Consider the following 22,302-nt stretch of genomic DNA (forward strand, 5'->3'; position numbering starts at 1 on the left):
TTAAAAGACAATAAATAATGACCAAATGAAATAAAGAGTGAGAAAATAAACTGGGGACAAACCCCTTAGTAATATAAATAATACAATATAAATAATATAAATGGACAGTAAGAGCTTATTTAAATATGTAGATGGAGGACAAGTTTGGACAAAGTGAACAAATACCCATGAGAGAATGAGGCTGCAAAAATAATAAGGGGGAAACCAGGAAATGGCAGAGGACCTGAATCCATACTTTGCATCAGTCTTTAGGAAGAGGACATGTATTCCAAAAATGCTAACTAATCAACGGGCTAAATGAGATGGTAGGGGGTTGGGAGGAAATAAACACAAGTTATCACTGGAAATAAATACTAGGGAAACTAATGGGGCGAAAGACTGATAAGCCCCAGGACTTAATGGGTTACACTCTAGGATTTTAAAGGAAGTAACTTGAGTGGATAGTGGATGCACTGGTGATAAACTTCCAAGAATCCTTAGATTTTGGAAAAGATCCCAGAGAATTGGAACACTGCTAATGTAACATCCTTACTCAAAAAGGGAGGGAGACAAAAAAATGTAACTAGATGCCAGTTAGCTTAACGTCTGTCATTGGGAAAATGTTATGAATCTATTATAACGGGTGCAATATTAGAGTGCTTAGAAGAACATAATCCAGTCAAAAAGGATCAACATAACTTCATGAAGGAGAAACCATGCCTGACAAATTTATTACAGTGCTTTGAGGAGGTAGTAAGCAGGATAGATAGAGAGAAACCAGTAGATGGATTTCCAAAAGGTGTATGATAGGATACCATACATAAGGCTACTTAATAAGAGCCCATGGTGCTGAACATAATATATTAGCATGGATAGATGCTCACTAACTGATAGAAAACAGAGTTGGGACAAGAGGACCATTTTTAGGATGGCAACGAGAAACTAGTGGAGTGCCACGGAGGTCAGTGGTGAGACCACAATTACTTACAATACATATATTAATGATATGGATGACAGAAGTAAATGTACCATCACTAAGTTTGTAGATGACACAAAAATAGGTTGGAAGACAAGTCGTGAGGATGATACAAAGAGTTTAAAGAGGGATATAGACCAGTTAAACTTGTCAGGTGGAATATAATGTGGGAAAATATGAAGTTATGCACTTTGGTCGTTATAAATAGAGCTGAATATTATTTGGATAGATCAGAAAGCTGTAGTGCAGAGGGATTTGGGGCCATTATTTCCAAGGGAATGGTGTGTAAGATCAGCAGGTTGTGCTAAAACTTTACAAAGCAATAGTCAAGACACACCTGGAACCCTGTGAACAGTTTTGGTTCTCCTGTCCAAGAGAAAAAATATACACATCAGAGGCAGTCCAGAGAAGAATTCACTTGGTTCATTGTGAGTATTGAAGAATTCTTTTATGAGGAGGTTGAGTAGGTTGGGATTGTACTTAGTGGACATTAGCAGAATGAGAGGAGATCTAATTGAAACACACAAAATTGTTAGAGTTTAACAGTTTAGATGTGGAGAAGTTGTTTCCCTGATGGGACATCTAGGACCGAGTGGGTATAATCTCAGAATAAGAACTTGTCCTATTTAAGACAGAAATGAGGAGCAATATTGTTCGCCCAGGGTAGTGAATCTGTGGAATTCTTTGCTGTAGAGGACTGATGAGGGTAGGTCATTAGGTCAATTCAAACCTGAGATAGACAGATTTTTGATCAGTCAGGGAATTGAGTGTTATGAGGGCAAGGTAAGCAAAATAGAGTTGAGAATTATCAGATCAGCTGTGATCTCATTGAAAGGCAGAGCAGTCTTGATGAGTCAAATTGCCTACTTTTGCTCGCAGGTCTTATGGTTAAAAGGTGATGGAGTTTGCCCCAGTTTGCTGCTCAAAACAAGAAGATGGTTCCATTTTATACAAATAAAAGACTAAAAATATTAAGGCATGTAGAGCCAGCGGCATTTCAAAAGAAATCTTCCAATGTGTAAAGCAAATTCTGTACATATGGTAAAAAAAAATCAATGCAGCCTAGCTTTTGAACTGTGCACTTGAAAGGAGCAACTGAACTACTCTTGAACAATGATGAACTATATGATTTGTTTAATTATATGGCAGCCCATTAATTTTGCATTTGAAAATTCAAAACACAAACCACAACAACCAGTGAAAGGACATATAGGTCGTCAGATCTGAGTTTTCTGAGTTTTGATTGCTAACTAGAAGTAAAGTAGACAAGATTAATCCTATGGTCATTAAAGTAACACAAGAAGTTGTGGAATTGAAAAGATTTGCATCACATTAAACTATAACTCTTGTTTTTCATTTATGATGTCGAGGTGCTGGTGTTGGACTGGGATGGACAAAGTCAGAAGTCACATGGCGCCAGGCTATAGTTCAACAGATTTGTTTGAAATCACAAACTTCCAGGAGAAAGAGTATTATTGTTACATTTCTCTCCATAATAACCACAATTCTAACTTTGCAGTGTGACTATTCTGTGTTGGTCTTTGGGCCCTTCGAAAAGGGTAACTAATAAAAGTGGCAAATAATTTTTCATTGATTTAAAAGGAAATTTTAATGCCAAATTAGAGGTGATGAAGGGGCTACACTCTGAAACCTTGTGATTTCAAATAAACCCATTGGACTATAACCTGGTGTCGTGTGACTTCTGCGTTTTTAGTGAAAACAGGTATTTGACTTTTTCCTGGAAATAACAAACACATTATATTGTTTGATAACATAATAATTATTTATTTTTATGACTACTTGGTGGCATGGATAAACTTCTATGACTGTATAACAATTACTAAATGGGTTTTGCTGTTATAGAACACATTACTAAAAGATGACCTAACCATAAATGTCGGAGAAAAGAAAGTTGAGACTCATCCATGCAATCATTCTAAAATATAAAAATTGTAATAATTTACATTAAGAAGGTAGAAAAGATAGGAAACTACTCTAAGTAATTTGAATTTTGTTGTATTCGTGTGTGAAACGGCTTCTACTTAAACCTTAACAGCAATTCAGTGTAAAATTAATCACTTAGGAAAAGAAATTTTTTTTATTACTTCATAAACTATCCATAATTCCATCATACATTTTCTGGTATACTTTCATTCAGCAAAATGCAAAATAGAAGGGGAAAGAAATGTTGTCTGCAGAAAGCCTCACCTTGAAGGAGAATATTTTACTTCATGTAGGGTGATCTTATAACATCTGTCACCGTACTTGTTCCAGAGACAGCACAAACTTTAATGGGGTTTGCTGAGTTCAGAGTGTACTGCCCAAACTATTAAAATAATTATTGCAATTATTTTCTGAACAACAACCTCTGGAGAGATGAGGCAAAGTAATTGCAGACAGATTTAGTGCGTTTCATGTCCTTATTGAGTTGAATGTTGTTGTTTGTTTGGTTTTAATCTAATTTCACCCACAAAAACCATATGCAGCAAAATCCTTTTCCCACCCTCAACATTACAAATGCATTTAATTGTATTTTCTTCTTTACATTTTAAGATTTCTTCCAACTTGCCAACAAAATTCATTATTTAAGATTTGTACATCTTTATTTTACTGTACAAAATGCATAGGTATATCAGGAGTGAGTTTTTTTTAGCTTTTGCCCTTTGAAAATGCACAAATTGAGAGAAAAAAATACAAAATTAAAATTGTGATGTCGGTAATACTTAATCACACCTGGTAAATTATGGCAGGTCTAACAGGTCAGGTCAATAAACCTGTTGGTAATCATTGCTAACTCCACTGCACGTTAGGAATTTATGAAATACAATACAGGGTATATTAAAAATTAAGAAGGAAATTCAATGCCCATTTTGTTTAATTGACAGGATTTTGCAGATTTTTACAATCAAATTCTGTGCCAGAACAGAATATTACTATAATATTTCTCTCTATAATAACCACAATTCTAACTTTGCAGTGTGACTATTCTGTATTGGTCTTTGGGCCCTTCCAAAAGGGTAACTAATAAAAGTGGCGAATTATTTTTCATTGATTTAAAAGGAAATTTTAACACCAATGAACAAGTGGGTTTTCGTCAGATAGATGTAAAAATGTTATAATCTCAAGCCTGAATTGCCTCAGCCTTGAACCCATTCATTTCCAGGTTTAACAGAGGCTGGACAGGGGTGGATAATTTGTCAATTCCAGGAGGGCTGGCAGTCATTTAAATTTGTTAATGAGGCAATGTGCTTAATCTATTGTCGCACACAACACAAAATATGATAGATAGTGGAAACTGAAACAAAAATAAAATGCTGGAGAAAAAAATCAGCAGCTCTGGCAGCATCTGTGGACACAGAAACAGTTAATGGGCCAAATTGTCAAATATCTACAGGACCAGGACCAAGTACCGTTGCATTCTCAGGATCATAGTCTCAAAGGTTATCTCAATGCCTCAAGGACAGGTTGGAAGTTTCAAAGGACTGGTGGGTTTGGATGGTGGTAATCAAGAAGCCTGCCCGCCTCCAATTAACGGCCCATTGAAAGACCTCATTTAGGGCTCCGTGCAGGGGAGGATGTGATTTTTTTAACCTAAATTCAATGATCCTGATTAATTTTGAACACCTAAGTCCCCATCTGAAATGTGCACCACAGGGATATAAGCAACTTTCTCTGCATAAAACAAAAAATAAACTTTCTGGACCTAATTGGGCCAGTTTGAGATCTTACCTTCCTATTTTGTTCATGGCACTGTTTCTTCATATTAATGCAACTGATCCTGAGGTAATATCTACTGTACTCAACAAGGCATCAGAAGGCATCTCCACACACACCTTTAAGCTGACCTGCCTCTGTCCTGGAAATTCAACCTTACGTCAAACGCTAAAACCAATCTATATCCATCCACCCTTGTTGCTAAAGGATGACTAAATAACTATTTAAAAAGCAGAAAAGAGAATATGAATACAAGCTAGGAAGAAACATAAAGGTAGATAGTAAAACATGCTTCAGTCCATGAAAAAGACAGCATTAGGGAAAATAAATTGGGATCTATTCCAGGTAGAAACAGGAGAATATATTATGGAAATTAAGGAAATGGTGGATAAACTAAACAATGACTTTCTGTCTTCTTGGAGATAGATACAAAAAAAATCTTCCAGAAAGTAAGTAATAACAGCACATTTGGAAAGTCAAAATACAATCCACCAGAGTCGTCATGGTTTTACGAAGGATAAATCATGTTTAACTAATTTGCTAGAATTTCTCAAAGATGTAACAGGCTGAAAGGTAGGAGACAGAGAGTGGTGGTGTAGGATTGCTTTTCAGACTGGAGGCCTGTGACCAGCTGTGTTCCCAGAATCAGTGCTGGGTCCACTGCTTTTGTCATTTATATAAATGATTTGGATGTGAAATTAGGAGATATGGTTAGTAAATTTGCACCTTGATCAGATGGGCCAAGGAGTGGCAGATGGAGCTTAATTTAGATAAATGTGAGGTGCTGCATTTTGGAAAAGCAAATCAGGGCAGGACTTACACACTTAATGGCAAGGTCCTGGGGAGTGTTGCTGAATAAAGAGACCTTGGAGTGGTGGTTCATAGTTCCTTGAAAGTGGAGTTGCGGGTAGATAGGATAAGACCATAAGACATATGAGTGGAAGTAAGGCCATTCGGCCCATCGAGTCCACTCCGCCATTTAGTCATGGCTGATGGGCATGGATAGGGTGAATAGCGAAGGTCTTTTTTGCAGGGTAGGAGACTCCAAAATTAGAGAGCATGGGTTTAAGGTGAGAGGGGAAAGATTTGAAAAGGAATTGTGCGGCAACGTTTTCATGCAGAGGATGGTGTGTTATGGAATGAGCTGCCAGAGAAATTGGTGGAGGCTGGTGCGATTACAATATTTAGAAGGCATCTGGATGGGTACATGAAAAGGAAGGATTTAGAGGGATATGGATGGCATGGATGAGTTCGACCAAAGGGTCTGTCTCCATGCCGCACAACCTTATGACTCTGTGACTCTAAGCAAAATAGATAATGAGGATTCTGTAAATGTTGTAGATCTGGACTTCCAAAAGGCATTTGATAAAGTGCTGCACCAAAGATTAATACACAAGGGAAGATAAAATGGGGTTTCGGATACTTTATTAGTTTGGATAAAAGTTTGCATGACTAACAGTGTTTTATCTGGTTGGCAAGATTTAACTAATGAGGTGCCACAAGGTCCAGTCCTTTGGCTCCACCTACTTACAATTTATATCAATGACATGGATACAGGGAGAGAAGGAACTACAGCCAAATTTGCAGATGACACTAAACTTAGTGGGAAAGTAACTTGCAATTAAAAAATAAAAAATTTACAAATGGATACAGATAGGCTAGGTGAATAAGTCAACATTTGGCAGATGGCGTTTAATGTGGATAAGTGTGAGGAAATCCATTTTGGTCAGAAGACTAGGAGGTAGCTTATTATCTAGTTGGAAATAAACTTCAGAGTGCTTTGGTGGAGAGGAATCTGGGTGTCCTCATGCATGAATTACAGAAAGCTACTACACAAGTACAGCAGGTAAAAAGGAAGGCAAATGGAATCTTGGCATTTGACTTGATTTATTACTGTCACATGTACCGAGGTACAGTGAAAAGTGTTGTCTTGTGTGCTTTACAGGCAGACTGTAATGTACAAGTGCAATAGGGTCACAGAACAGAGTGCAAGATACAATGTTACAGCTTCTAAGAAGGTGCAGAGGGAGATCAACATTAACGTTAAAGAGGTCCATTTGAAAGTCAGATGACAGCAGGGAAGAAGCTGTTCTTTAATCTGTTTGTATGTGTATTCAATATTTTATATCTTCTGCTTGCCGGAAGAGGATGGAAGAGAGTGTAACCGGGGTGGGAGGGGTCTTTGATTATGTTGTATTTTCCGAAGCAGTGGGAAGTCTAGATGAAGTCAGTGGATAGGAGGCTAGTTTGCGTGATGGGCTGGACTCTGGTTTTTTTCAGTGTTAGGAAGACCAGTTGCCATACTGTTCGGTGATGCAACCAGGTAGAATGCTTTCAATGGTGCATCATAAAAATTGGTAAGAGGCTTTATGGACAGGCCAAAATTCCTTAGCCTCCTGAGGAAATGATGGTGTTGCTGTGCTTTCTTGACTGGACCAGCACAGATTGTTGGTGATTGTCACTCCCAGGAACTTGATGCTGTCAACCATCGCCACGTCAACACCATGCAAACAGAGGTGTGACCTCCACTCCACTTCCTGAAGTCAGTGACCGACTCCCTGATTTTGCTGATGGCGATGGAGATATTGTTGTCGTTACACTATGCCATTACGCACTCTGCCTCCTTCCTGTACTCCATCTCATCATTGTTTGAGATCTAAACTACAACGGCGGGGTCGTCAGCAAACTTGTAAATGGAGTTGGGGTGGAATTTGGCCACACAGTCATGTATGTATAAGGAGTAAAGTAGAAGGCTGAGTACACAGCCTGGAGGGGCACCAGTGGTGAAGATTATCGTGGAGAAGGTGTTGTTGCCTCTCCTTACTGATTGTGGCCTATTGGTCACAAAGTCAAGACTCCCGCTATGAGACCCACCGGAGTTTGGAGATATGTTTGTTTGGAATTATGGTTTTGAAGTTGAAAGATTAGTCAATAAGTAGGAGCCTGACGTAGATATCCTTGTTGCCCAGATTCTCATGGGATGAGTGTAGAGCCAGGGAGATAGTCTCTGCTGTGGACCTGTGCATCGGTAGGAGAATTGCAAGCGATCAAGGCAGTCTGGAGTTGATGTGAGCTATGAACAAACTCTCGAAGCACTTCATAATAATGGATGTCAGAGCCACCACATGGAAGCAATTGAGGCCTGGTGCATGATTTTTCTTTGGCACTGGGGTGATGATGGTTTTCTTGATGCAGGTGAATCGTAGTAAGGAGAGATCGAAAATGTTAATGAATAACTGCCACCAGCTGGTCCGCACAGGGTCTGACTGCATGGCTGGGGGCTCCATCCGGGTCAGTTGCTTTCCCAAGGTTCACCCTCAAGAAGGCTGATCTAACGTCTGCAGCAGTGACTGAGGGTAAAGGTGCACCTGAGGCTGATGAGACAGGTGATATTGCTTTACAGTCCTTTTGTTCAAAGTGAATGTAGAATGGATTGAGCTCATTGGGGAAAGATATACTGTTGCCCGCGATTCTGTTCAACTACACTTTGTAGCCCATTATGTCGTGTAAGCCTTGCCACAAATGACAGGTGTCTATGTGGTTAGTCTGGGTCTCAAGCTTAGTTTGGTATCACCTCTTGTCATCCCAGATGGCCTTGCAAGGATCCTCCCTGGATTTCCTGTATAGGTCAGGATTGCCCGACTTGATTGCCTCAGATCTGGACTTCAGTAGGGTGTGATCACCTGGGTTTATCCATGGTTTCCAGTTGGGGAACATTCAAATCAACTTCTTTGCCATACAGTCATCCACTAATAAAGTCTGTAATACTGGTGGCATACTCATAATTTATTGCTAAAGGAATAGAGTATAAAGGTAAGGAGGTGTTGCTGCAACTGAGGCCTTCGTGAAGTTGTATCTGAAGTATTGCACATAATTTTGGTCCTCTTACTTGAGGAGGTATATATTGTATTGGAGGTAAATGCGGGGTTATAGGAATAGGATTATGGGAGTGCATGGGGTTGGATGTCCTTTGGAGGGTCAGTATAGACTAGATGGGTCAAATTGTGACCTCCTGCACTTTAGGGATTCTATGATTCTTCATTCATAGCTCCTACTTCAAAACAAAAGTTTCATCAGGTATCATTGCAAACTACAGAGAAGTGTGTATTATTTGAATGTTTTCATTTAAAAATACTGTGATTTGTTGTGTAAATTTTGTCAATGCTAATTAGTAGTACTTAAAAGTTTTCAGTCTTTGGAAGTAATTACATGTTATTACCATTTAATACACTGCAGTTGATAGAGTGCCACAAAACAGATATCAGAGAATCCCTACAGTATGGAAGCAGGCCATTTGGCCCATCAAGCCTGCACTGACCCTCCAAAGAACACCCCCTTTGTAACTTTGCATTCCCAATGGCTAATTCACCTAACCTACGAACACTGTAGACAATTTAGCATGGCCAGTACATCTAACATGCACATCTTTGTGACCATGAGAGGAAACCACACAGACATGGGGAGAATGTGCAAACTCCACACAGACACTTGCCTGAGAGTGGAATTGAACCTGGGTCCTGGTGCTGTCAGGCAGCAGTGCTAACCACTGAGCCACCATGCTACCCTAATTTATGTGAACAAAGTTATCATTTATAGAATAATATGAACACAGAATTGACTGAATAACAGAAAATAGAGAGTGGTGGTTATTGAAAGCAAAGTATTGAGAATTGCATAGATCTGGTGCTGTGAGGCAGCAGTGCTAGCCACGGTGCCACCCAGGTCTGGCAGCATCTGTGGAGCAATAAACGTAACAAATATTTCAAGACAAATATGACTATTCTTTAATAGTAGTTAATAGATATTCTTCAGGCTGGAGGAGGTTTTGTGACAGAGTTACCCAGGGTTCCATGCTGGAACCCAAGCTGTTCCTAATATATATCAATAATCTAGACCTTAGCGTACAGGGCAAAATGCAAATGTATTAACAAGGGCATAGAGAACAAGAACAAGGAAGTTATGTGGAACCTTTATATAAGACTGTAGTTTGTTATCAGCTGAAATATTGCATCTAGTTCTGGGCACACCACTACAGGAAGGATGTGAGGATTGTGAAGAGGGTGCAGAAGAGATTTATGAGAATGGTTCTGTGGAGGAAGAACTTCAGTTATGTGGACAGACAGGAGAAGTTTGGACTGTTTTCCTTTTAAAAAGGCTGAGAGGAGATCTAATATAGGTATTCAAAATTATGAGGCAACTGGATACAGTAAATAGGGAGAAACTGTTTTCATTTGTGAAAGGATCGTGCCCAAATGGGTATAGATTTAAGGTAATTGGCAAAAGAACAAAATTGATATGAAAGAAAAAAATTTCATGCAGCAAGTGGTTATGGTCTAGAATACACTGCATGAAATTGTGGTGAAGACAAGTTTAATTGATGAACACAAAAGAAATTTAGACTGCTATTTGAAAAGGAATAATATGCAGGATTATGGGGAGAATCCTGGTGATTGGTGTTGCTGAAATGTTCATTCAAAGAGCCAATGCAGAAATGATAGGCTCAACAGCCTCTTTCTGTGCTGTAATAATTCTGTGGTTCACATTTGACAGTGCAGTGCAATATAACAGATCAATAGGTGGGCAAGAGGGACCAACTTGCCAATCAAAACTCAAGTCACTCAGTGTACTTGCGTACAACTTGCAATGGTTATGTACAAAGTGGCATTTTCTGAAGACCATATTGTTTCCCTATCATTGCATGATCCAATAACAACTTAGCAAAGAAAGGAGTTAAAACAGAAAACTGTACCATTCAGTTAAATGAGACTAGCAGTAAAGAAAAATGTTAAACCAACAAGCACAGGCAATTCTTTCAGGCTCTTTGGAAAATAATAATTTGCTGATCTGATTTATAAAGTGTGAGGCTTCATTAGGAGCAGACCTGATCTGGAGCCCAGGGAAAGTAATGCTGAAGAGTTTGGCAACTGAGTTAAGGGCTTTATTGTTTTAACTGTGGATTATTTGTGAACTGTAAAGTGCCTTTAAAAGCCAGAATATCAGAACATGGTTAATTTCATCAACTGAAAAGTTTTGTACTTTGGCAACTGATTTTGTACTTTTGCATCTTGAGCTGCAGTTTTTATTTGAAGGCATGCTTGTATAGCTTTTATAACTCATAGCACATGACTAAGTTGGATTTAGCATCAATAATAATGAAATAAATAAACATATCAAGACCTTAGCATATAAAATCAATGCCTTGAATATTATTTCAATAATAATTTCAATAAGATGGAGATCAACTGAGCCTTTTATATTTTTGTTTTGTTTTAATAAGTGACCGAAAATGAATAATACACAATGTGGTTTTACTAATCCAATTTTCAGTGTTGCAACAGTGGAGCTCCCTTAACAGTAAATGTATCATCTGTCAACATCATATGATTAAGTTGGTAGCACTGGGTTGGATCTTGCGTGTTTTTGGCTATGTCAGTTTTGTCAAGTTTCATGGCTGGTTTCAGTCAGAGGCCGAGCAAGTTTCTCACACTGTCATCCCAATCTCACCTTGTCTGCCCCTATAGCATACCTCTTGTCCGAAGCTAACCTGATTCTACCACTCACTTCAGCCAAAAGGACTCTTCACTGCGCAGATATCTAAGAATGAACCAGCATTTCTGACAACAATGTCATCCTTAAAAGGCTATTGTGCACCCAGATAGGCAGTATCAATCCAGAGCTGCCCTGCATGGTTTGTGACATTTGTCCTAGACATGACAGAGAAGTGAAAATTTGGCACCACACTTTTGTGGACAGGTGGAGATGCTGCAGAGGAGGGCTCTTCTCCCAGAATTGCCAGAGGGGCCACAACACCAGACCTTGCCAGTCTGCGTCAGTGCAGTCTCAGCCATCTAGAGGAATGCCTAGCAGTGTTGGAAGAAGCTCAAACACCTGGATTCAGCAGGATACATACAATCATCTTAATTCTGCAAGATAAGACTCACTCTGTCTCTGCTAATCCTCTTACCAAGGTTTATGCTCTATCACTCTCACTATTGCATGCACTATCTTCCTTCACTCTCTCTCACCCATCCCAACCCCTCACACCTTGCATGACCTCTGCTTAGTCATTTTCTTGGGACAACTCACCCTCACGTACATATGTACTAGACTATGCGCAGCTCTGCCAGCCATGTTCATCTGCCTTAGTAGCTCCCTTTCTCTGGCTATAGGAGAAACCAGCTCTTAATAGGGCATAAAGAGCTGAGACAGATGGTGGGCTGCTTGCATTCAGCTCCTCACTCCTACGAGAATATCCTGATCCTGGCTGCTCAAGCAATTGACTGACCATTCCAGATCCCCAGATTTAGTATCAAGGGCTGTCTTTGACTGACTGTATGAGCATCCCATGACTCAAGGCTGACTCCATTGACTTGTCTGAGGACTACTGACAACCTTCCTGCTTTTATATCTGCCCTAAATAGAAAGTCAAGACAGAGGTACTGAGAGTTCAGTACCTTTGGCTGAGGGGGCAAGACATAAAAAGCTAAACAAGGCATTGCAGAAATGCTGTGAACATCCAGATAGACTCAAAGTGAGCCAGCGCTAAGAGGGTAAGCGAACAGCCTTGAGATCCATGAATTTGATGCCTGTCCCCAATAATAAGGATTCCTTGCAGGAGTATTGCAATGATAGTAGTTGGCATTCCCCAATTTGGAACATACAATGCAGAAGCTTAATGTAATTTGGTCAGAGATTGTCAATGATATGCAGGAACTGACATGTGTATGACGCCAAGGTCTTAGGAACATGCTATCCCTGGAGATGAGAGATACAAGATGCTGGTGGCAGGTGTGCAAAATGGAACACTTTATGAGCAAGTAGCAAGCTGGAGTGCCTATGTGCCCATTCAGACTTTTGTCAAGTTTCATCAGTGTCTTGTTTGTTTGCAGTTGGTGGTTGGATAAGAAGCTGCATATTAATAAGGTGAGATCTGAAGTTAATTAGGATCACAATACACAATAATCCTCCTAAATAAATATCTTGCCCCTCTCCAGCGAGTGTCTTGTCTTGATGCTTTTGTTGGAAAATGCTATTAGTTGCTCCCTGTGTCATGATAGGCCTCACTTGACTTCTCCTTTCCATCAGTTACTTTAAATTTATGCCTCAGGATTATTGATCTAACAACAGATATAGATCCTCTGTTCACTCTGTCCAGCGACCTGGAAGGCAGTCTCTTCCAAGAGTGATGATCTCAGCCAGGCATGAGGTGTTCTTCAGCAGAGGGTTCTGGCCCAGTATTCCAATAGCCTAGTAGTCTCATCCTGACTGCATCTTCCTTAATCAGCTTTCCCCAATCCCAGGAGTCGTTAACGGAACTATGATTACTTTTTCTTTAATATTACTTTTTTTTATTATTGTGTATGTCTTCTGTCATTGATGTAGACACTGCAGTGGGGTGACTTACAAAACTTTAAACTGTATTTTTCATGTAAAAGTACACGACTATAAATTTCTATTCTGTCCACCTGAACAACTGCAGCTAATTCATCAGTGCTGTATAAATCACTTTTCAATAAAAACATAAGAAATAGGAACAGGAACAGGCCATTCAGCCCCTTGAGTCGATGCTGCCATTCAAGAGAATCATTACTGATCTGTCCCCCTCCCACTTTGCCAAGGACATGCAGGTCCTGGGCCTCCTCCATCGCCACTCCCTCACCACCCGATGCCAGGAGGACCCTTCAACCCTAGGACATCAACATGGACTTCACCAGTTTCCTCATTTCCCCTCCTTCCCCCCCCCCCCCCCCCCCAACCTTACCCCAGTTCCAACCTTCCAGCTCACCACCATCCTCATGACCTGCCCCACCTGTCAATCTTCCTTCCCACCCATCGGCTCTACCCTCCTCTCCAACCTATCAACTTTACCCCCACCTCCATCCACCTATTGCACTCTCAGCTACCTTGTCCCCTCCCCTCCCCTCCCATTTATCTCTCCACTCCGGAGGCTCCCAGCCTCATTCCTGATGAAGGGCTCCGGCTGGAAACATCGATTTTCCTGCTGCTCGGTTGCTGCCTGACCTGCTGTGCTTTTCCAGCAACACACTCTCAACTCTGATCTGCAGTCCTCACTGTCTCCTGACATTCCTTATGCCCACTTTACTCCTTTTTCACGTAACTCTTGATTCCTTGACTGACTTAAATATAGAACATAGAACAATACAGCACAGAACAGGCCCTTCGGCCCACGATGTTGTGCCGAACATTTGTCCTAGCTTAAGCAACCCATCCGCGCACCTATCCAATTGCCAATCCAACATATACAGGGACTCTGCCCCAACAGTTCTCTGTGGCAAGGAATTCCAAAGACCCTCAGAGAGAAGAACTTGCTCCTCATCCCAACCTTAAATTAGCATTCTGAGACTATACCCTCTGCTCCTAGACTCTCCCATGAGGGGAAACATCATCTCAGCATTTACCCTGCCAAGACTCTTGAGTCCCATTGAACTGAATCTTACACCCAATAGTAACATATAGATACACTGGAAGAAAAACACTGCAAATTTCAATAAGAACACTAAATCCTGGAAAGAGGTGTGTGGTTAGGCAGCATGGGTGGCACAAATTGTCATTTATTAGGGAGATTGCTGTTAACCGTACTCCTAAAAGGGATTTGTTAAGCTTTTGTTTTGACGACTTGCCCCAACCAGACAGCTCTTTATGGGATTTAAATTAATTTAAAGAGACCCCACCACAATTTTTAAGAGTTGCAGGTTCTTTCTTCTCCACATTGTAGCTCGCTCAAAGTTTCCAGTGGTTGGCGGAATGTTTTTTAAAACAAAAAGGAATTCAAAATCTTGATTAAAACATTTTTTTTAAATTAAAATCTCCGATTAAATTAATCTTATTTGTAAAACAAATCACATTCCTTACTCACGGAGCCCCTGAAACTAACACTCAGCGGCGCTGGGGAACCGCCAGAGCCGCGCGGGAGGTGGCGGTAGCGCGCAAGGTGGGGAGGGTGTATTCATGGCCGTTTGGCGGCGGGAGCGCGCGGGGGTGGCATTGACGGCGACGCGCGAGGGGGTGAATTGATGGCCACTTGGCGGCGGGAGCGCGCGGGGGTGGCATTGACGGCCACTTGGCGGCGGGAGCGCGCGGGGGTGGCATTGACGGCGACGCGCGAGGGGGTGAATTGATGGCCACTTGGCGGCGGGAGCGCGCGGAGGTGGCATTGACGGCGACGCGCACCGGCTGAATTGATGGGCACTTGGCGGCGGGAGCGCGCGGAGGTGGCATTGACGGCGACGCGCAACGGCTGAATTGATGGGCACTTGGCGGCGGGAGCGCGCGGAGGTGGCATTGACGGCGACGCGCAACGGCTGAATTGATGGGCACTTGGCGACGGGAGCGCGCGGGGGTGGCATTGACGGCGACGCGCGAGGGGGTGAATTGATGGCCACTTGGCGGCGGGAGCGCGCGGGGGTGGCATTGACTGCCACTTGGCGGCCGGAGCGCGCAGAGGTGGCATTGACGGCGACGCGCAACGGCCGAATTGATGGGCACTTGGCGGCGGGAGCGCGCGCAACGTGTCCGCTGTCGGCGGGAAGTGAAGTGACGGGAGCGCGATGCTATGGGGCGGGTGGCGGATTTGATGACAGTTGGCGGGGGCGGGAATGCTCTGGAGGTGGCGGTTGGCGGCGCGAGGCGGAGAGTCGCGCGCTGCCGTCGGGCCTAACAGCCCGGGGGGGGGGGCGGCGGGATGTCGTTGGTGCGGGGCAGCCGCTCGCAGGCAGCGGGTCGAGGCCGCAGGAAGAAGGCGGCGGTGGCACCGAGGAGAGAGTGGGACAGCACCATCAGCGACCTGAGCGTGCACCGGGCCAGCCCGGAGGAACTCGCCCGGCGCCGGCACAGCCGCCTACCCAGGAACCGGCGGCCCGGCCTGCACAAACCCCGCTCGGCCCCCGGCCACCAGCCGCTGGTCAGCGAGCTGCTGCTGGACCGGCGGCAGCTGCACGACGTGCTGGACCGCTCCGACCGGGCCCTGGCTCTGGTGCGGGACCTGTTCGCCGACGGCCCGCGCCTGCACGCCGCTTTCCCGAACGTGACGGCGGCGCCGGGCGGGGGCGGCGAGGCGGCTCTGCCCACCCGCGCCTGGGGGGAGCGGCCTACTCAGCTGTCCCTCCTCAGCGAGTCGGTGATGGACCCGCAGGCGCTCAACGACGCCAGCCCGGGCCGTGCGGAGGCAAGCCCCGAGGGCAGCGAGCATCCGCGGGACTGGTCCCGGCGTGAGCCCGGCCAGAGCCCGGGGACTCCGTGTACACCGGAGCGCGAGGCCTCGGGGGACGAGGCTGGCCTCAACGCCGCCACGGCGATCCAGAGGGCCCGCTCCGGAGGAGCTGAGGCGGCGGCAGAGCGCGGCCGGCTGAGCCTGGAGGGGCTGCGGGACACCATCGAGCACATCGACCAGGAGCTGGTGGAACTGCAGCGCCGGGCGGGGCGCGGGGTCGCCGGGCGGCCGCCCGAGAGGGGCCGGGGCCTGGCGGGCTTCACCGCCTCCTTGGTCGGCTCGCTGAGCAGGCTGACCCGCTGCCTGAAGGAGAACGAAAGCCAGCAGCGGCGGGAGAGGGAAGGCCGGCAGAGGCTGGCGGAAAGGTGCACCGAGCAGCGGGCGCTGATCGATGCGCTGACCGCGGAGCTTCTGAAAATGCAAAGCGAGGTTATTGCGACGCAGACCGCCCTGCATCATTATATGGTGAAGACCGACGAGGAGCTGCACTTGATCAAACAAACGGTGCACGGATCTCCAGGAGCAGGAATGGACAAACCGAAGCCAAGAGAAAACATTGATGCTTGCAAAGTTGGTGCGGCAGCGTTGGAAGGAAGGAGTCTGCATGGTTGCATTTACTGTGGCAGACAGGATAACAGGAATGCACCTATTTTAAGGGCTGTACCAAATGCTGCTGAACGTTTAGAAAGCGTAGATAATCAGTACGAGGGGAATGTGTTAGAAATAGCTGGAAGAGGCGAATGTTTACCTGAGCACTTATTTGGCTCTGCTATATTGCTTTCCCCCCCAAGACAGAGGAACAGTCAAATAGCTGTAAGATCACAAACTGCAGCAAATTCTTGTCAAGAAAGACCTCTCGCTGATAATGTATGCCTGAAATCAAATTGTGCTCATCCTTTGCAAATTGGTAAGGAAACTCCAACGTCTGTTGAACAACAAAGAGAAAACAATTTCATAGAATACTTAGGAATACAAAGCGAGCTGCAGCAAGGTCAACAGGATCTTGCCCGGCAGTGCAATTTTAGAGATGCTTTAGAAGGACAAAGGAACTTGACTCCAGTTTTGCCTGTTAGTAATTGGTCTGAAATGCAACAACCAGGAACTGTTAATGCAGTGACAGGTGTTCTGGGATTAAAGGAGAACAAAATGGAAGCTGAAGCTTTGGACAAGTGGCTTAAACATGAAGCAATGCTTGCGCAAATCACTGAGCTCCAATTGCAGAATTCAGCTCTCAAAGCCCAACTTAGCCAGTTCAATATTGATAAATTACCTAATTCTGCACCACAAATTGAAAAGTCTGTGCCCAGACCTTGTGATAATCTTCAGCAGAGGATCACTGAGCTCAACCACCAGAGTGCTGAAGCACGCAGCAAACTTCTGAAGTTGATTGAACAGCAGAGACAAATTTCTGGTGATTCTGCCTCACCACCCATTTCTCCTATTCCACCAGAAGGTACATGGACAGAAACTGGCAGAAAATCACTGGATGTGTTGATCCCTTTGCCCAATGGATTGGACTCCTCTTCAGAGAGTGCACCTTGTCCTGCTAGCGAAATAAATAACAATAGATTAACAGATAATGCCAGTAGAACTAGTTCTTCACTACATCTGGACAAAGGTGATGGAAATAGAACACCTATTACTCAAAGATTGAAGCCAGAAAGATTAAAAGAAGAAGGTTGGTTTGCACTGTCTACTCATACCATTTGACTCTAACTCTGAGATTCCAAATCTACATTTGGGTGATTGGACAACTAACAGAAGTGCTTTCATAGCTGTAAAAAGAAAAATACTGCACATGCCAGACATCAGAGTATACGAACACCTGTTTCTAAAGGCTTGGCACCAGAAATGTCAACTTGTACTCCCCACAGATGATGACTGATATGTTTCCAAAATGTTGTCTTTTTCTTTACAATTTCACATTGCATTTATTTGTTTTACACTATTTTAGCAGAGAATTTGTAATTTTAAATTTCTGTGTGCTCCCAACAGTTACCTGTTACTATCAATTGTGTTAATTATTGATTCACAGAGGCAATTAGCCTCAAAGAAGCTTTTACAATAGTTCAGAAAGATTGAGAATTTTCTTGCCTGTTCTCTGGTTTTTCTAAGTGTGTGAGAGAATGGGGTGGGATAGTGGGGGTGGAAGGTTTCTTACAGCAGTACTGAATCAGCAATGCATTTTGCAATGCTCCTGATTTTTTGTTCCATTGATTTAGTTAAAAATGAGCATGATTTGTAAAATGAACTGTTGATTCACTAGCATGTGTTTTGTTTGAGGGGTGGTAGTGTGTGTTCCCTTAGTTGCAGAAATCATTTTCTAATCTTTTTATACGTGGCACATGCAGATGTATTTGAGAGAATAACATTTTATAATATATTTTAAACGTAAAAATATATTAAATTTTTTAGTTCAATAAAATGCTCACAGTTTGTACAAAAATAAATCTTTTTTACAACATAATTGTTCTTTTAAGTGGTCTGAGCCTATTACTTTTGAGTTATCAATCACTACCTCATCTGCCTGTATAATAGTTGGGCCTGATTTGTTATCATCACCTCGATTTTCCTTTCAAATGCCTACTGAAGCCTTGTAATTTCAGTACAGGACTAACAACTTAGAAATTGAGAGTTTAGTAGTCATGTCACATTGTGAAATTAAATTTGTAATTTGAGGGTTAGTGCCAGGAAACTAAATGAAAGCTTCTGATTTGTTGTAATAATTCAACTCTTTCAGCTAATGTCTTTGAGGGAAAGATTGTTGACATTGCATCTGAATAAGATTAAAACCAATTTAGACCAATTGAAAGAATTGTCTTACAGACTAGTCAAGCAACAATGCAATAAGTAGCCAAATTGTACTGTCAACTTCATACCATTCCAAACTTTGACTACTTCCTGATCCACCAGACAGTCCAAAATCACACCGATCAAATCTGTGCATTTTCATGACGGTCTCTTGACGGGTGACAGGAAGGAGAGCATTAATTAACATTCCCATCGTCAAGCATGTTGCAGCCCTGACTGCAAGGTTGAAGTTTTTGAAAGTTATCTTAAAAAATGTCAATGGGTGATTCTAATCTGCCTTCATCTGAGGTTCCTAGCATGTCCTATCCAGATCTTCCAGTGTCTAGTTAGGTGAAGTTTAGACGTAACCCACAATGGTATGTCTCGGGATCTACAGAGTCATGTTGCACTGATTCAGAGAATTGCCTGGTAAGTTTAAACTTCTGGTGGGTTAAGAGCATTTCTCGATTATAAAAAAAATTCTGATGGGTATTCCTCAGCTCCTGCGGATCCTGCGTGCTTGTCTCTAACTCTGAGTTAAAGTGGAAGACTTGGGATAGATCAGATGCTGGTTTGTATTCAAGGAAATGTTGGACAGTTTAAAATAGAGTGGCTAACTTGTAGATAACGATATAACATACTCTCTGTCCTACCATCCCCACCCATCCTCAAACTGTCTAACTGACCCTGACTTTCCAATCTTTACCCCCTTAAACTCTCAACTCCAACTTGATTCCTTCCTGTCCCAACGTCTACTGAGATTTGTTATACTGATTCCTGGGCTGAAGAAGTTACCTTATGAAGAAAGCTGGGACACATTAGATCTCTTTGAAATTTGGAAGAATGAGAGGTGATATTATTGAAACATATGATTTTTAGGGGGCTTGATAAGAGTAGTTGTTGTAAGGACATTTCCTCTTCTGGGAAAGACCCATCAGTTGCCTAGACGGGTACAGCTGAATTGACATTCAAGAAGTTTGACCTTAGTAAGGATAGAATATTCTTTATCAATCCACCCGCCAATCTTCCACAGTCACTCGTTAGGTATGATCTACAGAATGCACTCAAACTGAATTCAAGAGCTAAGAGCAGGAGTAGACAATTCAGCCACTTACATGATTTGGTAAAGTCATGCTGGAAAAGCGCAGCAGGTCAGGCAGCATCCAAGAAACAGGAGAATCGACATTTTGGGCATAAGCCCTTCTTCAGGAATCCTGAAGCCCTTCCTGAAGAAGAGCGTATGCCCGAAACGTCGATTCTCCTGTTCCTTGGATGCTGCCTGACCTGCTGCGCTTTTCCAGCAACACATTTTCAGCTCTGATCTCCAGCATCTGCAGTCCTCACTTTCTCCTTGGTAAAGTCATGGCTGATCTCATCTTGACCTCTCCACTTTCTTGCCTGCATTCCAAAACCCAATCCATTTCTAAGTAAAAATCTATCTACCTTCTCTTTAAATTTACTCAGTGGCCCAGCATTCATCACACTATGGGTAGTGAATTCTATAAATTAATAAAACTTTGAGAGAAATAGTTTCTCTTTATCTCTCACAAATTTGCCAATGTTCATCCTAAAGCAATGACCCCTCATTCTATATTTGCACATGAGAAAACATCTTTTCCAGGTCTACCTTTATATTAAAAATTGTGGGTGTTGCTGGCTGGCCATTATATATATATATATATATATCTCCTCTCATTCTTCTAAAATCAAGAGAGTATAGGCCTAAACTGGGCAATCTCTTCACAAGAGAAATCCCTCATCTCTGGAATCAATCCAGTGAATATCATCTGAATTGCCAACAATACTCCTGTATGCCTCCTCAAGTTAGGGGAATGAAACAGTACACTATACTCCAGGTACAGTTTCACTAATACCTTGTACATTTGCAGAAAAGCTTCCCTACTTTTATACTCTAATAACAATAAATGCCAAAATTCCATTTGCTTTCCTTATTACCTGCTGTAACTGCATATAAAATTATGAAGTGAATAGCTAAGATAGAAGCAGAGAGGATGTTTCCATTGGCAGGTGAAACTTGGACAAGAGGGCATAGCCTCAAAATTGGGGTGAGCAGATTTAGAGTAGGAACTTCTTCGCCCAGAGGGTTGTAAATCTATGGAATTCCTTGCCCAGTGAAGTAGTTGACGCTCCTTCAGTAAACGTTTTTAAAGCTAGCATAGATTTTTTTGAACAATAAAGGAATTAAGGGTTACGGTGAGAGCGTGGGGAAGTGGAACTGAGTCCGTAATAAGGTCAGCCATGATCTTATTGAATGGCGGAGCAGACTTGAAGGGTCAGATGGCCTATTCTTGCTCCTAGTTCTTATGTACTGGGTCCCAGATCACTCTGCACTGAAGTTTCTGTCCATTTCGATAATAAGTTGCCTTTCTGTTTATCTGATCGAAATGAATAATCTCACGCTTATTTACATTAAACTTCATCTGACAAATTTTGGCCCATTCACCTAACTTACCATATCCATTTGTAAATGTATCATTTCTTTGTCTATTCTAAGTGTCGTTGGCTAACTTGGCAACAGTACTTTACATCTCCACATCCAAGTCATTAATATAGATTGTAAATAGTTGGTGCTCAAGGACTAACACTATGGCACCTGGGTCTCTATATCTTGCAAACCAGAATAAGATCAATTTGTCCCAACACTTTGCTTTCTGTTGTTTAGCTAATGCTTTTTCCAACCTAATGAATTACCCCAATCCCATGTGATCCTGCATTGTGTATTAACCTTTTGTGTTGGCACCTTATCAATGCATTCTGGATGTCCAGATGTACTATAGGATCCCGATTATACACTTGGCAAAGTACATAGAGTCATAGATATGTGCAGCACGGAAACAGACCCTTCAGTCCAACTTGTCCATGCCGACCAGATATCCAAACCCAATCTAGTCCCACCTGCCAGCACCCGCCCCATTTCCCTCCAAACCCTTCCTATTCATATACCCATCCAAATGCTTTTTAAATGTTGTAATTGTAAGAGCCGCCACCATTTTCTCTGGCAACTCATTCCATATACATACCACCCTTTGAGTGAAAAAGTTACCTCCTAGGTCTCTTTTATATCTTTTCCCTCTCACCCTAAATCTACGCACTCTCGTTCTGGACTCCCCCGTCCCAGGGAAAAGACTTTGTTTATTTATCCTATCCATGCCCCTCATGATTTCATAAACTTCTATAAGGTCACCCCTCAGCCTCCAACACTCCAGGGAAAACAGCCCCAGCCTGTTCAGCCTCTTCCCCCATAGCTCAAATGCTTCAATCCTGGCAACATCCTTGTAAATCTTTTCTGAACCCTTTCAAGTTTCACAACATCTTTCCAATAGGAAGGAGACCAGAATTGCACGCAAGATTCCAACAGTGGCCTAACCAATGTGCTATACAGCCGCAACATGACCTTCCAATTCCTCTACTCAGTACTCTGACCAATAAAGGAAAGCATTCCAAACGCCGCCTTCACCATCCTATCTACCTGCGTCTCCACTTTCAAGGAGCTATGAACCTGCACTCCAAGGTCTCTGTTCAGCAACACTCCCTAGAACCTTACCATTAAGTGTATAAGTCCTGCTAAGATTTGCTTTCCCAAAATACAGCA

At 42.8% G+C, this 22,302-nt stretch overlaps 2 protein-coding genes across 4 annotated transcripts in view; both read left to right on the top strand.

Moving 5' to 3' along the window:
- sulf1 (sulfatase 1) overlaps nucleotides 1-22,302 on the top strand; it is a 388,338-nt gene that overhangs the window by 170,992 nt on the left and 195,044 nt on the right. The window lies entirely within an intron of this gene.
- spice1 (spindle and centriole associated protein 1) lies at nucleotides 15,332-18,366 on the top strand. Its single transcript, XM_043689234.2, has one exon. The coding sequence runs from the start codon at nucleotides 15,372-15,374 to the stop codon at nucleotides 17,607-17,609; it is 2,238 nt and encodes a 745-aa protein (XP_043545169.2). The 5' UTR covers nucleotides 15,332-15,371; the 3' UTR covers nucleotides 17,610-18,366.

Source organism: Chiloscyllium plagiosum, unplaced genomic scaffold, assembly GCF_037043375.1.
Source record: "Chiloscyllium plagiosum isolate Xiang-an unplaced genomic scaffold, Cpla_swu_hap1 HiC_scaffold_4, whole genome shotgun sequence".
Lineage (NCBI taxonomy): Eukaryota > Metazoa > Chordata > Chondrichthyes > Orectolobiformes > Hemiscylliidae > Chiloscyllium > Chiloscyllium plagiosum.

Bases quoted from the DNA above. Each gene is read 5' to 3' on its own strand.
- spice1 (XM_043689234.2), top strand. From the start codon at position 15,372: ATGTCGTTGGTGCGGGGCAGCCGCTCGCAGGCAGCGGGTCGAGGCCGC.